Below are 14,378 nucleotides of genomic sequence, written 5' to 3'. Positions count from 1 at the left end.
TGAGCAACAGGCCGACCAGCGGTCTAGGAAAAGGATTTTAGAGCCCAGCTGACCTCCCGAGGGCAAAGCCCCTGGGCCACGCACACATGAGAGCACGCGAATGGATTGAGTTTCAGGTACAACGAGTGGGGTGGACGAGGCCGGGGTGCTTTTGCCGCGAGGATGCAGAGCCGGGAGCCGGTTAGCCGGGTGCGTCGCTGACCCTGGGAGACTGGAGCCTGCCCGTTACCATATGTCTGCCCCTATGTGACTGTAGGGCTAGCGAGGAGGAGGCGCTCGCAGGAGGGAGCATGGACCGGGGTCCACCCCGGGCTGGGCCAGGCGGGCACAGGCCGCCCTATGACGGGCCCACCTCGCCACGCGAGTTCTATGGGGGGCCTCCGCGAGACGGCCGGGATTTTAGGCGCCCTTCCTTCAGCCAGGACCGAGGATTTGCCTCACCCGTAGGCAGGGCCGGTAAGCTGCGCGGTTTGGAGTAGAGGCAAGCATTTCCTATAGCATAGAGTGGCTAGACTGCTGCCTGAGCTCTGGCGCGTTGGAGCCTGGTCATCGCGTGCACCTTGCGGCTTCTACAAGCGGCGCTAGTTGGGCAGCCCCAGCCTGGCCTCGTGTCTTGGTCACCTAGTCTCGTTTGGACCAGCCTTGGGATGCGCAAAGGCCCTGTGTAAAGGCCGCCGACCGATTTCCACGCTCAGTTGACCTGGTCCCGTTCACGCCTGCCTGCCAGGCAATTTCAATGGACCTGTGTCTCCGGATCGCCATCGTGGGTACTCACCTGAGCGCGGGAGACCATACTCGCCTCCCGACCATGACCGCCGAGGCTTCTCACCGGAGCGGAATGTGGACAGGGACCGGGGGCCACGTTTTCAGATGCAGGTGAGTGCTGTAATAATGCGACGATGAGCAGTGGCGGGGGCGACACGGGTTCCGGTTGGGCACTGTTACCGCGCTTTTGCTCCTATTGGCAAGCCTCGCGTCTTGCGGCCTATGCATTATGATCACAACTAGCGCCCCCAGGCTCGCGGTGCTGCCCTGGTGGCCAGCCAACTCCAAACCAAAACCAACCATCCGGCATCCATTTGTCCACGTTGTTGCGTAACAGGAACGCCCGAACGGCTATCGCGGAGAGCGCCCGCGGGATGAGGGCTTTCGCCGCGACAACTACGGCTATCGCGGCGGTGGAGGAGGAGCAGGCGGTGGGATCGATGAGCAGGGCAGGCCGCCGGTGAGGTCCCGGGACCCGTCCCCTGACCACCACCACAGCCACTACCACTCCACCCGCGATCAGCCCATACGCGAGCGCGGCCATGAAGTGGACCAGCACGGCCCCCGACCCACCAGCCGGGAAGGGACACCTCTGGACAATTGGGGCAAATCAGGCGCTGGGACGGGCGGGCTAAGCTCGCACGGGTCGCATGGCATGGGTGGCTCCCGGGGCGGCGGGCACCGCACCAACACAGCGGCTGTCAGCTTGGGGCCTGCTGCAGGTGGCGGTGGGGGCGGCGGTGGCGCCGGTAGCAGCCGGCAGGGTGCTCCCAGCGGGCCCCTGTCGGTGGCGGCCCCGTCGGGCGACTTTGCAGACACCGGGCCGTCGTCCAATGGTGACTTAGAGGCGGGTGAGGTTTTGCCTGGGCCGACGCCAGGTTCCCGGGGCGGCGAGCAGCACACGCGGCCCTCGCCCGAGCACCACAATAGCGGCCATCACCACTCTTCCCATCACAACTCGCATGGGCACCACCACCACCATCACCACCACCACTCGTCCTCCTACCATAGCCACGGCAGCCATCAGTCAGGCGGGCCAGGAGGCGGCGGGGCTGGAGGCGGCGCCGGGCCAGGGCCCGGCTCCACCTCCCACCACCACAGCCACCACGGGCATCGCAGCAGCTCAGGCCCTCCCGGCGGCGGGACGCGAGGGGGCTCCTCTGGCAGCTGGGAGGCAAAGGGCGCGGGTGGCGGCGGCGCCGGCGCCAACCAGCGTGACGGGCCGCCTCTCCGTGAGGCCAGCAGCCGCGACGTGCGCGGCTCGGAGCACGGCGGGCGAGACAGCCGGGACGGCGGCGGCCGCGAGGCGGGGCGGGACGCGGGCGGCAGCAGCGGCAGGGAAGCGCGGGAGGGCTCCCGGCCACCTCAGCGCACTCCATCCTTGACCGGGGCCGGCGGGCAGCAGCAGCCTACGCTCCGCGACGGTTCGGGGCCAGGCCGGCCCGAGCTTGTGACCCGGGAGGGCTCAGTGCCGGTGCGAGACCACCGTGACCGTGACCGGGATCGGGACCGGGAGCGAGAACGGGAGCACTCGGCTGGCAAGGGCCGCGAGCCGGGCCGCTCCTCTAGCCAGGGTGGGGGCGGCGGCCCGCCATCGCCGGGTCAGGTGGGGCGGGAAGGGCGCGGCCCGGCGGACGGCTCCGAACCGCGCTGGTCCAGCGGAGGCGGCGGCCTGCACCACGCGGAGCAACGGCGCGTCAGCTCGGGGGCGGTGCCGGGGCTGGAGGCAGCCGACCGACGACCAAGCAACACCGGCGCCGAGCTGGACCGGCGTGGCAGCGCGCACTTGGCGTCGCTGGATCGCCGGGCCAGTGGCAGCAGCAGCCTGGGGCAGCAGCCGTCGGCTTCGGAGGCGCAGCAACCGCGTGTGTCCGCGGGGGGCGGCGGGGACGCGCCGGGGCCAAATGACGGGGGTGCGGGCGGCGGCGGCGGCGGCGGCGCAGCCGGCCCCGCGGCCGGTGTTGATGACCATGACTGTGAGCCGGGACAGGTGCTGCTGCCACCGCCGCAGGCGCAGCCAACTTCGGGGTCGGGCCTAGACCGCCGGCCCAGTGGCATGACGGGCGGCAGCACAGGCGCCGCCGCGGGTGCCGGCACCGGCGCCGGGCTGCACGCGGTGGGCAGCGTCAACAGCCTCAGCGCGGCGCCTGGGGCAGCGGCGGCCAGTGTGGAGCCGGAGCCCGGCGAGGTGATGAGCGACGGGGAGGTGGAGCCGGAGCAGGAGGCCGCGGAGCGGGCGGATTCGGGGCAGCTGGACCCTGGGCAGATTCCGCCCAATGAGTTGGAGTCCGGGGCGCCGACAGATCCGCCGCCGCCAGCCGCAGAGGCGTCGAATGCTGCGGTGGCGAGGGCGGCCACAGCAGCAGCACCTGCAGTGGAGAAGGCAGGGGCGCCTGCGGACCCGTTTGCCGGGCCAGCCGCAGGTGCGACGGCTGCAGCTGCGGCGGGCGGCGGCGGTGCGGACGCGGTGGCAGCTGGCTCGAGGGAGGAGGATGCGGCTGTGCCGTCTGCTTCGGGGGCAGCGGCGGTGAGCTCCGACATGGAGCGCGCGGCGTCAGGTGGTGCAGGCGGCCTGTCCGAGCGCCAGCCGTCCCTGACAGGCGGCGGCGGTGGAGGCGGTGGCCCGGAGCGTGCGCCCTCTCTGAGTGCGGGCCTGGGCGGTGCCGGCGGCGGGGGCGGCGGCGAGGAGGGCATGGGCACTGAGCGCAAGAGCAGCCTTAGCATCCGGCGCTTCGGCTTTGGCCGCGCTCGGCGCTCCCTACCAGCCAAGTCGGCGGGCGAGGGGATACCCGAGGAGGGCGAGGCCGCGGGGCTGGACCGGGCGCCGTCCGCATCGGCGCCGCGCGTGTCGCAGCCCGGGGATGCCCCGGAGGCAGGCGAGGCGGGCTCCGCCGCTCCTGGTGCCACCGCGGGTGGCGATGCGGTGGCTGCGTCGGGCGCGGCCTCCGGTGAGCCTGCTGGCTTGGGGACGGGCGGCGCGCGTGACCTGCTGTCCTCGCTGCCGCCCATCCTGACCATCCCAACGCCTGCTGGCGCGCTGCCATCAGCTGCGCCCACGCCCGGCACGGCCCTTACGCCGGGCACCGCGCTCTTCTCCAACGCCACCACGCCGATGCCTGGCACAACCCCTGCCAGCACCATCACCCCATACCACGGCTCGGCGGGCGGCCCGTCCATGGCGTCAACGCCAGGGTCTGCCCTCACGGGTAGCGGCCCTGTAGGCGCAACTCCTGCAGGGGGCGCAGCCGGGCCGGTAGTGGCGGGGGCGTCAACCGCGGTGCCCATGGAAGTCGAGGGCGGGCAACAGCAGCAGCAGCAGCAACCTAGCGCGGCGCAGCAGGACGTAAATAACGCGGCGGCGGCGGCGCAGCAGGGGCAGCAGCCACAGCCACAGGGCGAGACCGGCGGCAACTCGGCCGAGACAGTGGCGGGGTTGTCAGCTCGGATTGAGACCCTGGAGACTGACATCACTGACTTGGAGCGACAGCTGTCGGAGCTGATGGCGGAGGTCAACCAGGTGAGGGCGCCAGGTCAAGGGTGTGCTGGCCTCCTGCTAGCTGCTAGCTACCAGCATTGCGGGCTTGGAGTGACGGTGAAAGGCCCGTGCTTGTGTCTTTGTCTGACGACCGGCCCGACGTATCATGCCCGCAGAACCGCTCTGAGGCGTCAGCACTGGAGGCGGCACTCGGGAGCTTGCAGGAGCAGCTGCTAGAGGACTCGTCGGATGAGGACGCCGATGATGACGACATCAGCGTGTCCGACCACTCATCCGACTTGGATGGCCTGGACCTGGATGACGGCGTCGGGGTGGGGACAGCGGCGGGCGCCGGCGGGCAGCAGCACACGGCGGCGGCAGCATCGACGTCGGACGCAGCGGAGGCGGGCCAGGCGGCGGCAGCGGTGATCGCCGCCGCGGCAGCGGCGGCTGCGGCTGCCGCCGCGGCGGCGCTCGCGGCAAGCGGGCGGCGAACGTCGCCTGCGCCCGGCATGGAAGCGGGCTTCAGCGGTGCGCTGGCCAAGGAGGAAGGGGAAGCCGCTGCTGCGGCGGCGCGCGCGCAGGATGCGGAGGACGACGCGGCGGCTGCGGCCGCCTCCGCCCCGTCCAACAAGCCGCGCGGGCGCCCCCGCTCCACCGCCAAGATGCGGGCCGCGGAAGCGGCGGCGGCGGCGGCCGCCGCCGCCGACAGCCGCCGCAAGCAGACGGAGCAGGTGACGCGTGTGCCCGCTGACGGCATGTTGCACCTGCCGGCCGTGCACTTCAAGCCGCGCACGCTCGCCGCGGCCATCTCCACGGTGCGCCAGGGCCACGAGGAGGTGTTGCGGATGCTGCCGGACGACCTGGCGGCGCGCGTGCGCGACGCCATCGCCGCCGCCGCCGCCAAGCAGTGCCGCGCCGCCGCCGCCGCGCCCTGCCCCGGCTACGGCCGGTGGGCGGTGCAGGTGCCGCTGGTGGAGGTTATTGTGGAGCCCATGTATCGCGAGCCCACCGACCTGCCCGCCTACCATGCCAACCAGGCGCGGCACGCGGCGGTGCGGGGGGCGGTGGCGCGCTACCTGCGGCAGCGGCGGGGGCTGGTGGCGGCCAAGCAGGAGGCGCTGGTGGCGCAGTACGGCACCAACATGGCCGCCTACAAGCAGTACGTCACCAACAGTGAGTTTTCACCGGTTCACCGAGTCGTGGCTGGGTGCAAGGGTTGTGGTTGTGGACCCGGGAGACAGGGTAGGAAGGATTTGCGATATGCGCTCATGGTATGGGTGCGCGTTTGCTGTTTCGCACTGCTGGTTTCTCATGCCTGCGACGCGATTCGATGCAACGCAGACGGCCGGCGGCCCATGCTGCCCATCCCCATGCCCACCGGCCGGGGCCACGGGCTGTACGGCAGCCGCGCCGCCGCCGCGACGCAGCCCGCCTACAACCCGTACGCGTACAGCCACAGCGACGTGGTCCGGTCCGACCTGGACGAGCAGCGGTTGCTGAACAACTTTGCAGCGGTTGAGACGCTGAAGCACATCAGCGCTGTGCCCGACATGGTGCTGGACAGTTGGGAGCGGCGGTGGCGGGCGTACGACAACCGTTGCGGCCTGGTGCTGGACCCGCTGCGCGAGCTGGAGGAGGAGCGGGTGGGTGCGGTCAGGGTCTGGGGCCTGGGTTGCAGGTGTACGGAGTTGCAAGGGAGGGTACATGGCTTGGGTACACGGAATGAGGAGGTTAACGTCGAAGTGCGCACTTGCCTGAATCTGACACCAGCTCTTGCTCTTTACCATGTACGGCCTCCCCATTTTACTCAAATCATCATCACCCGATCATCATCACCAGGTGCTCAAGGCCTGGGCGGAGGAGGAGCGCACGCTGTTCATGGACAAATTCCTGGCGCACCCCAAGGACTTCCGGAAGATCGCAACATTCCTGCCCGGCCGCTCGCCCGGCGACTGCGTCGCCTTCTTCTACAAGAACCAGAAGCTCGACGACTTCAGCACCGTGCGCCGGAAGCAGCAGCTGAAGAAGCGCCGGCTGCAGGCCGACATGCGCAAACAGCAGTACGCGCCGCTGCTGGTGGCGCCCATCGTGGCGCACCGGCAGCGTGCGGCCGCGCAGCAGGCGGCGGGCGGGCCGGGAGGCGCGGCGGGCGTGGGGCCGAGCGGGCCAGGGGCAGGCGGCGGCATGGGCCCGGGCGCGGACGGCCGCGGCGGCGGTCGCGGCGGTCGCGGCGGCGCACGCAGCATGGCGGCGGGCAGCGGTATGCACCACCGGCGGCCGAGTGGCCAGGACCCGCTGGAGGGCTACGGCCCTGGTGCCGGCCCCCTCCCAGTCCCTGGCTCTGGGCCGCAGTCCATGGCGCACGCTGTCAGCGCGCCGCTGCCCGTGTCGGCCGGCCGCGGCCCGTCGGGCCTGCCGCCGGGCGCCGCCGCGGTAATGGCGGCGCCCGGCGGCTACCAGACCGTCATGGCGGCGGCGGCGGTGCACCGCGGCAATGGGTCTGACGGCCGCCTGGATGCGTTGGGCGGCTCGCCGCCCACCGGGCCGCCGCTACTGCCGCCCATCGGCGGAAGCATGACGGTGCAAGCGCCGTCGCCGCCGCACCACGGCGGCGGCAGCAGCTCGGGCTGGACGGAGGACGACTTCATCGAGTGCTACCGCACTCACGGCAAGAACTGGGAGGCCTACTGCCGCGTGCTGGGCATGCGCTCCGAGTCCGCCGCCAAGCAGTACTACTACCGCAACCGGGAGCGGCTGGGTCTGATGGAGCCGCCGCCGCAGGCGGCGGCGCCGCAGCGCGTGCCGCTGCTGCCCTCCGCCGACGTGGCGGCGGCGGCAGCCGCCGCCGCGGTTGCCGCTGCCGCGGCCGCAGGCCGCGGCGGCCGCGAAGGCGCCAGTGAGGGCGCGTCGCCGCAGTTTGACGAGCTGGGTCTTGGCGGGCTGCAGCAGCCAGTGCTGCTGCCAGTGAAGGGCGCGTCCATGCGCGGGCGGCGCGGCCCCACGCGCACGCCCACCGCCGGCGGCGGCTCGCTGAACAACGGGCCGCCGCTGCACTCGGGCGCGGGCTCGCTGGAATCCAGTGAGGCGCTCGGGCGGCACTACAGCACCAAGGTGTGCAGTGATGCTTGTGTGCCTAGTGGCCTAAGGCGTATTGCTGGTGGCCACCACCCTATGCTGTTGCTTTCTGCTCGTATTGGCGGGGGTTACGGTACCGTGTCGTGACATTTGCTCTTGAGGCGACAGTGTTGCGTGCTCTGCTGCCGTGCAGGGTGACCTGGACCCCGAGATGCGCTCCGACTCCGAGTACGACCCAGCCGCCGCCGGTGCTGCTGCCGCCGCCGCCGCCGCTGCTGCTGGCGCCGCAGCTGGCGGCGACGCGGCCTCCGCCGTCGACCTGCTGGCGGCGCTGCGCAACCCGGACAGCAGCGCCCTCACGCAGCTGCTGGCGGGCGGGCTGCTGACGGCGCCACCGGGTAAAGGCGCCGGCGGCGACCAGCTGGGCAGCATGCTGGGACAGCTGCTGCTGCAGCAGGAGCAGCGGCTGGAGGCTCGGGAGCGCGAGCAGCAGCAGCCGTCGGGCGGCCTGGGATTGAACCTGAACGTGCTACTGCCGGGCGGCGGGAACGCTGCTGGCGGTGGCAGCGGGCTCCACCTGTTCACAGGTGCGTACTTGCTCGGCGCGGCCGGTGACGTTGCCGCACTCTGCTTAACTTCTTTTCATACCCCTTCCTTTTGTAACTATGATATTGATCTCAGCTACTCACTGCTGATCACGAACTCATTCCGCGTTCACTCGACACCACAGCCGGCGGGTCTCCGGCTCCTATGGATGAGCAGCTGCACGGCGGCGCGCTGCCGTCGCCCATGGACGACTTGGGGGGCGGCGGAGGCGGCGCCGGCGGGCTTGGCGGCAGCGGGCGGCGTGGCGCCAACTACTGGAGCCAGGAGGAGAAGGACGTCTTCCTGCACGTGTTCAAGGTAGGTGCGCGAGGGCACTGTGTTTGCATGATGTAACTCTGGAAATGCGTAACCCCTTTGTGTGAGCTTGCAAACGCTGTTGGCGAGATTCTTCATGCCGGCCCTCGCCATACGGTCTCGATAGTGCATGTGCCATTACCTCCCAGCATGTTATGCTGTTTGACCTTTTCCTTAACATCCTCTCCGCCCGCGCCCCGACAGAGCTATGGCCGCGACTGGGCGCGCCTGGCCGAAGCCATCCCCACCAAGAGCACCTCACAGATCAAGACCTTCTACCACAATTACAAGACCAAGATGGGTCTCGACAAGCTGGAGCCGCCAGTCGGCGGGCCGCCCACGGGCCGCGGGCGCGGCGGCGCAGCCGCCGCCGTCCGCGCCGGGCGCGAGTCTGCCGCCGCCGCCGCGGCCCTGGGCCTTCGCGGTGTCGACCTGGGCGATGCTGGTGGTGGCGGCGGTGGTGGCTTTGGTGATGCGGATGAGCGGCCGGCGAAGCGCCAGGCACTAACGCCAACGCAAGAGCTGCTGGCGGCACTGACTGGCGCCGGCGGCAGCGGCGGCGCGGACCTGAGCGCCCTCACCGGCGGCGGCGGCGTTGACGGCGGCGGCGGCCTGTCGCAGCTCCTCGACCTGCAGCTGCTTGCCGGCGCCTTCAACGGCCAGGGCGGCTCCGGAGGCGGGGGTAACGGCAGCAGCGCGGCGTCGCCCGCCAGCATCCTGCAGCTCCTCAGCAGCCTCTCGGAGCTGCAGGGCGGGCCGCCCTCCGCCGGCCGCGATCCCGGCGGCGACGGCGGCGACGGAGGGCTGCGACTGGGCCCTGGCGCGGGCGGCTCGGCGTCGTCCACGCGCGGGCCCTCGCCGGGGCCTGGCGGTAACGGCGGTGGCAGCCAGGCGCTGCAGGCGCTGAACCTGGTGTCGTCACGGCAGGGCGACGGCGGGCTCCAGGTGCGTGCTGGTTGTCTTTGTCTCGTGTGTTACGTTCACGACAGGAGCGCTGGTCAGGCTCCTCTGTCATCGGTTGGTAGCCGCCCCGGCTTACATGTCGCACGCCTGCCGCCCCGGCTGCATGCCCTGCACCACAGGGTCTGGCGCTGCCGTCCGGCATTGGCCTACAGGGAGTGCCGCTCACCGGCCCGGGTGGCCTCGTCAGCCTCTTCGGAGGCGGCGGTGGCGGCGGCGGCGGCAACGCTTCTGGCGGCAGCGCCACGCCGCTCAAGCTGCAGGCCCTCAACATGGACCTTGGCACCCTGGCCGGACTGCTGGGCGGCTCCTTGGATCGAGAGGCAGGAGCGCATGGCAACGGCGGCGGCGGTGACGGCGGCCTGGGCGCGCTGGCAGCGCACCTGCAGCTACAGCACGCGTTCGCGGGACTGGACAGGGAACGGCACGCCGCCGCTGGCGGCGGCGGCGGTGGTGCACTGGGCGGAGGACTGGGTGGCCTGGGCGGCATCGGCGGCGGCGGTGACAGCGCGGCGCAGGTGCGAGAGCTCCAGGCGCAGCTGCAGCAGCGCGAGCGCGAACGGGAGCGCGAGCGCGAGTTGCGGGAGATGCGGGAGTTCCGCGAGCTGGAGCGGGAGCTACGGGAGCAGCAGGCGGAGGCGGAGGCGGCCGCCGCCGGCGCCATGTCGGTCACCGCGGCGGGGCTGCTGGAGGTGTTCACCAGCCACATGGCGCAGCAGCGGCGGCAGGGGCAGCACCCGCACCCGCAGCAGCCGGAGCCCCTGCAACACGAGTCCAGTGCCGCGGCTAATGCTGCCGGCGGTGGCGGTGGCGGCGGCGGCGGCACCAGCACCCGGGCTGCGCTGGAAGCCCTGGCGGCTGCCACTGCGGCGGCAGCTGCAGAAGCACCCGACCACCGGTTCGCGCAGGCCACCGGCGAGTTTGGTGCCGCCGCTGCGGCCGCGGCCGCCAATGCCGGCTCCGGCGGGCCAAGTGCCGCCGCGCTGCTGGCGGCTCTAAAGGGCGCGATGGGTGAGCTCAATGGCGCCGGCGCCGGGGCCAGCGGCGCAGCTGTCACCGGCGTCGGCCGGCGCTCAGCCCGCTCCAGCCACGACGGCGGGCTGACTACCGCCGAGACGCTGTCACACGACGGTCCCGGCGCCGGCGGTGGAGACGCCGGCGACAGTGAGCCGGCAGCCAAGCGGCAGAAACGCTCGAGCCGTGACTCGACCCAGCTGCAGCCGCTGACGCTGCCTGGCCTCGACCTCGGCGCGCTGGTTGCAGCCGGCGGCGGCGGGGTGGCGGGCGGCACGCCGCCAGCGGTCTCGCCGCGGGCCGGCGACGTCAGCACCCGCCGGCTGTTGCTGGGCCCTGGCGGGCCGTCGGAGGATGCGGTCGCGCAGCTGCTGCTGCAGCACCAGGCAGGCCTGCGCGGAGCGGTGCCAGGTCCCGCCGGCGGCGGTGGTGGTGGCGGCAGCGGCCGGCCGCCGATCTCGCCGCCGTTGAACCTGCTTGGGGGCCCCATGGCGGCGTCCAGCGGACTGCGGCTGGTGCCGCTGGCGCCGTCACAGGCTGTGGGTGGAGGCGGGCCGGGGCGTGACGAGGGACTCACGCGCATGCGGCTCTCCACGCCGCCGCTTCCGCTGGCCGTGCCTGGAGGCGGCGCAGGCGGCAGCAGCAGCCAGGCGCTTGCTGAGATTATATCTTCGCTGAAGGGCGGCGGCGCGCTTGGCGGTGGCGGCGGTTCGGGTGGAATCGAGCGATTGCTGCAAGCGGACGGGCCGGCAGGCGGGCTGCAGCCAGCGCGCGGAGCGAACGGCTCCGGCAGCGGATGGCAGCAAACGGATATGGAGTAAACACCGTTGGCGAGTTCAGGGTTGCTTACCGTATGTGTGCTGGGTGTGAGGTGCGGCTAACTTCCTGCATGTCGGGACACATTGACTGTGTGCATGTTTCAGTTTACCATTTGGCGGGGCCTGGTGGAGAGCGTAAGTGCCGAGGTCGTGGGCGTGAGTGCGATAAACGGACTGTCAAGCGTTTTAGCGCCTCGCCACGCAATTCGGTGTTGAGAGGAGGGGACGACCGTGCAGAGCTTCTTCAAGCGCAACTATGCACCGGCATACTTGGGTATGGGTTACGGTACGAACTGCTTCCATGCATATACGTCGTGCGTGTGCGGTAGCGTCTCAGCCTGCTGCGCAGACGCTGCCTTGACGTTGTAGATTGAAATGAATTATGCACTTCTGCCCATGGGCGGAGTTTGTTGTGTGTGGGAGTGCCGTCCTGTGGGCCGGCCTGATCCACTTGTACACCTATCTGGCCTGAATGCGCCGTGATTGCCCTATGCGTCAGCACCAGCGCGTTTGCTTTGTGGTGCTGTTCAGGATGCCGCTGTGGGAGCACCGGTGGAGCATGTATGGGTTCATAGTAGCTACAGAGCTACAGGTCAGGCTTTGATGCAGGCTTGGTGGCGATCTGTACAGTCCAGTATCGCACTGGGTTGAGGAATATGGTATGGTTGACGGGCGCCTTCCTCATCAAGAATGTGGGCCTGCATGGCTGCGGTATCAGTTGTTGCCTGCCCTGTTGATGACAAACTTTGGACATTCCTGTGTGCACGTCACGTCACGTGCATTGCGTGTTTCCTGTCAATGGACGCGTAAAGGGACGGGTCCTTGATTTCGCCACTTAAAGTGTAACACACTGCGCTTGAACCTGCCTGCGCCAGGCCCTGCACACCTTGCACGCATCTGAACGCCATGACGTTTCTCAAAGCACTTGCCCACCGCTTTGCTAACATGCCTGGCTCCCAGTCAGGAAAAACGGAGTCAAGGTCACGAAAGCACAAATGCGACATCAGGCGGCGCGCCATTCTATCCACTAGCGCGCACAGCGGCACCCAGTCCTAACCTCCTTGCTCGAATATACAAGCGGCACCCCAGCACAGTGACCGCAAAGCCTGCCCGCGAGCGACGGCCTTCCGCACGATCACGAACTAGCCCGGTGCCCTGCAAAGCCGATACGGCACTCGACAACGCGCCAGCCTCACTCCAGAGGGACGCTGGGCATGCTGCGCACATCATATCCCAATCACTCCGCCTGCACCCGCCTCTCTAACCCGCCCGCTCCAGCCGCCGCCACGGCAGCCACCGCACCAGCCGCCGCTGCACCAGCAGCAGCACGCCACCACGTCAATATCCACCACCCACGCACCAGCAGGCCCCGGCCGCTGCTCCAGCTCTCCCGCTGACAGCGCCGCACAGGCATACAGCCGCGCAGCCGCACCATGCCGCAACGCCGGGCTCCGCCAGCGCTTGCGCCATCCTCATTCTCAAAAAGAACGCCCACGGTTCCGGTCGGAAGCCGGCTGTTTACTGGGCCTTGGCGGCCTTCAGGACGGCAGCGCCTGGCCCGTTCTTGGGCTTGATGCTGATCTCCTTGGTGATGTCCTGGGGCTGCTGCGCCTCGTGGTCGTGCTTAGTGCCCTTGTACACCTTCAGGTGCAGCTTGATGTCGCGGCCCAGGGCGCCCTTGGGCAGCATGCCCTTCACGGCGCGCTCAATGATGCGCTCGGGCAGGCGCTGCGATGGAGAGGGGAGAGAGGGGCGCGAGCGAGGGAGGTGGGCGGGTTAGTGTCACGGGACGGCATGGAACGGACGCGGAAGGCGCGCATGCGGCGCCGGCTGCCAGGTGCGTGGCTGTGCGCGCGCTTGCTGGTTGGTATGTTGCTGCTGCAGCCCGCTGTGCCCAGCGAAATGTGGCGCCAGCGTGCGGGCGTGCATGCTCGGACCCTTCCCAGCATGTGTGCCCAGCTCCGGGTGCACAGGCCCCAATGAGCCCGCTCCAGCACTGTCCGTTGCAGCGCTCCGTTGCTGCCCGACCACACGCCTGCTCCGGGGCCGCTCTCCTGGCTGGTGCTCCGTGCCACCCTCCTGGGTCAGCCGCCTCACTGCTCCTGCACGGCCGCTCTTCCGCTTGGCTCTCCACTGCTGCTGCTGCGGCGGCTCTCTGTCGGCCAGGGCTCAGCTGCCGCCGCAAGCATACGCGCCAGCTCCCGGCCGCTGCGGCGCTACAAGCACCACGCTCGCCTGCCGCTTTGCTTGTGCCAGCTCCACAATAAAAGGCAAACAATAACAGCGCTATCATGTCCTGGAGACTTACTCCGGCGGCTGCAGCCTCCGCCCGCCCGCCCCTGCCCCTTACGTTCCCCTGCCTACCGCTTGGAGCTCGTTGAAGGACTCGATGGTCCACGAGCCGGGGCGGCCGGTCACGTGGCGGAAGTAGGTCTTGGCGGCAGGCTTCTTGCCCGACACGGTCACCTTGTCAGCGTTGATAACGATAACGTAGGCGCCCATGTCCATCGAGGGGGTGTAGGTGGGCAGGTGCTTGCCGCTGCGACCGACAAGGGGTTTTATCAGCAATGTGCCGTCCGCATACGTCCCTATACCTGTTTCTTGCAATTGCGTCTACTCCTGCCTTGCCCTGAGCCCACTGCTTACCGAATGTACAAGGCCGCGAGCGAAGCGAGGCGACCCAGAGTCTGGCCCTCGGCGTCGATCACATACCACCGCTTGTTGACGTTCGAGGCGTCAGCGCTGGTGGGGTAGTAAGACTTGTTGAGCAGGTCACCCTTGAACTCGGTGGCGCTCGCTGTGGGCCGGCAACCACAGGACCAAGGTCAGGCCCTAGAGGATCCATCCATTATTGTTTTCTAATGCATTCATGCACAATACAGCAGCAAACGCGACGACCCAGCCTCTAGGCTCCGGGCTCGCGACTGCTCGCACAAGGCCACGCTCACCCTTGCACACCACGCTCTGCACGCGGCTGACAGGCGCCACGCGAGCAGCCACGCGGGTGGACTGGAAGGCGGCGCGCTGCAAACAACGGGGCAAGGCGAGGGGCTCAATTTCTTGGCAGGGCGGCGTCCATGGTCAGCTTGGCCCCAGCCAAAAATTGAGCTGCCCGATTGAGCTATTTGTTAGACTTACAACGGCCACACGCCGCTCAGTGGTAAAGGCCGTGCGGCCCGAAAGCTTGCTAGCGGTCAGGGCCATGGTGCCTCTGTTCCTGGTCTGGGTAAGAGGTCCTAGGCGCTAAGTTCCCGCAGGTGTTAATGTATAATTTACAAAATGGCTCAGAGGGTGCAAGGGCGCGGGGCAAGCGGCCATGGGGGCGGCTCCGGCAAGTTGTGGCGCTGCACGCCCATCGCGCGCTGCTG

The 14,378-nt window shown here is 69.5% G+C and overlaps 2 protein-coding genes across 2 annotated transcripts; one reads left to right on the top strand and one right to left on the bottom strand.

The window, feature by feature from the left end:
* The first annotated feature begins 47 nt into the window (after positions 1–47).
* On the top strand, positions 48–11,833 carry CHLRE_06g264400v5 (uncharacterized protein). The gene is made up of 11 exons (XM_043062843.1): positions 48–116; positions 257–456; positions 728–876; positions 1,103–4,282; positions 4,417–5,416; positions 5,585–5,886; positions 6,083–7,354; positions 7,512–7,905; positions 8,049–8,221; positions 8,423–9,163; positions 9,301–11,833. Exons 2-11 carry the CDS (start codon positions 291–293, stop codon positions 11,011–11,013), a joined length of 9,090 nt encoding a protein of 3,029 aa, XP_042923549.1. The 5' UTR covers positions 48–116; positions 257–290; the 3' UTR covers positions 11,014–11,833.
* Positions 11,834–11,835: 2 nt separating this feature from the next.
* CHLRE_06g264350v5 (uncharacterized protein) lies at positions 11,836–14,305 on the bottom strand. The gene is made up of 5 exons (XM_001696509.2): positions 14,149–14,305; positions 13,959–14,034; positions 13,657–13,807; positions 13,375–13,549; positions 11,836–12,738 (listed from the first exon to the last, which is right to left on the bottom strand). Exons 1-5 carry the CDS (start codon positions 14,212–14,214, stop codon positions 12,529–12,531), a joined length of 678 nt encoding a protein of 225 aa, XP_001696561.1. The 5' UTR covers positions 14,215–14,305; the 3' UTR covers positions 11,836–12,528.
* Positions 14,306–14,378: the final 73 nt, after the last annotated feature.

This window comes from Chlamydomonas reinhardtii, chromosome 6, assembly GCF_000002595.2.
Source record: "Chlamydomonas reinhardtii strain CC-503 cw92 mt+ chromosome 6, whole genome shotgun sequence".
Classification (NCBI taxonomy): domain Eukaryota; kingdom Viridiplantae; phylum Chlorophyta; class Chlorophyceae; order Chlamydomonadales; family Chlamydomonadaceae; genus Chlamydomonas; species Chlamydomonas reinhardtii.
The sequence above is the reverse complement of the archived record's forward strand: the minus strand, read 5'-3'. Positions and strand labels throughout refer to the sequence as shown.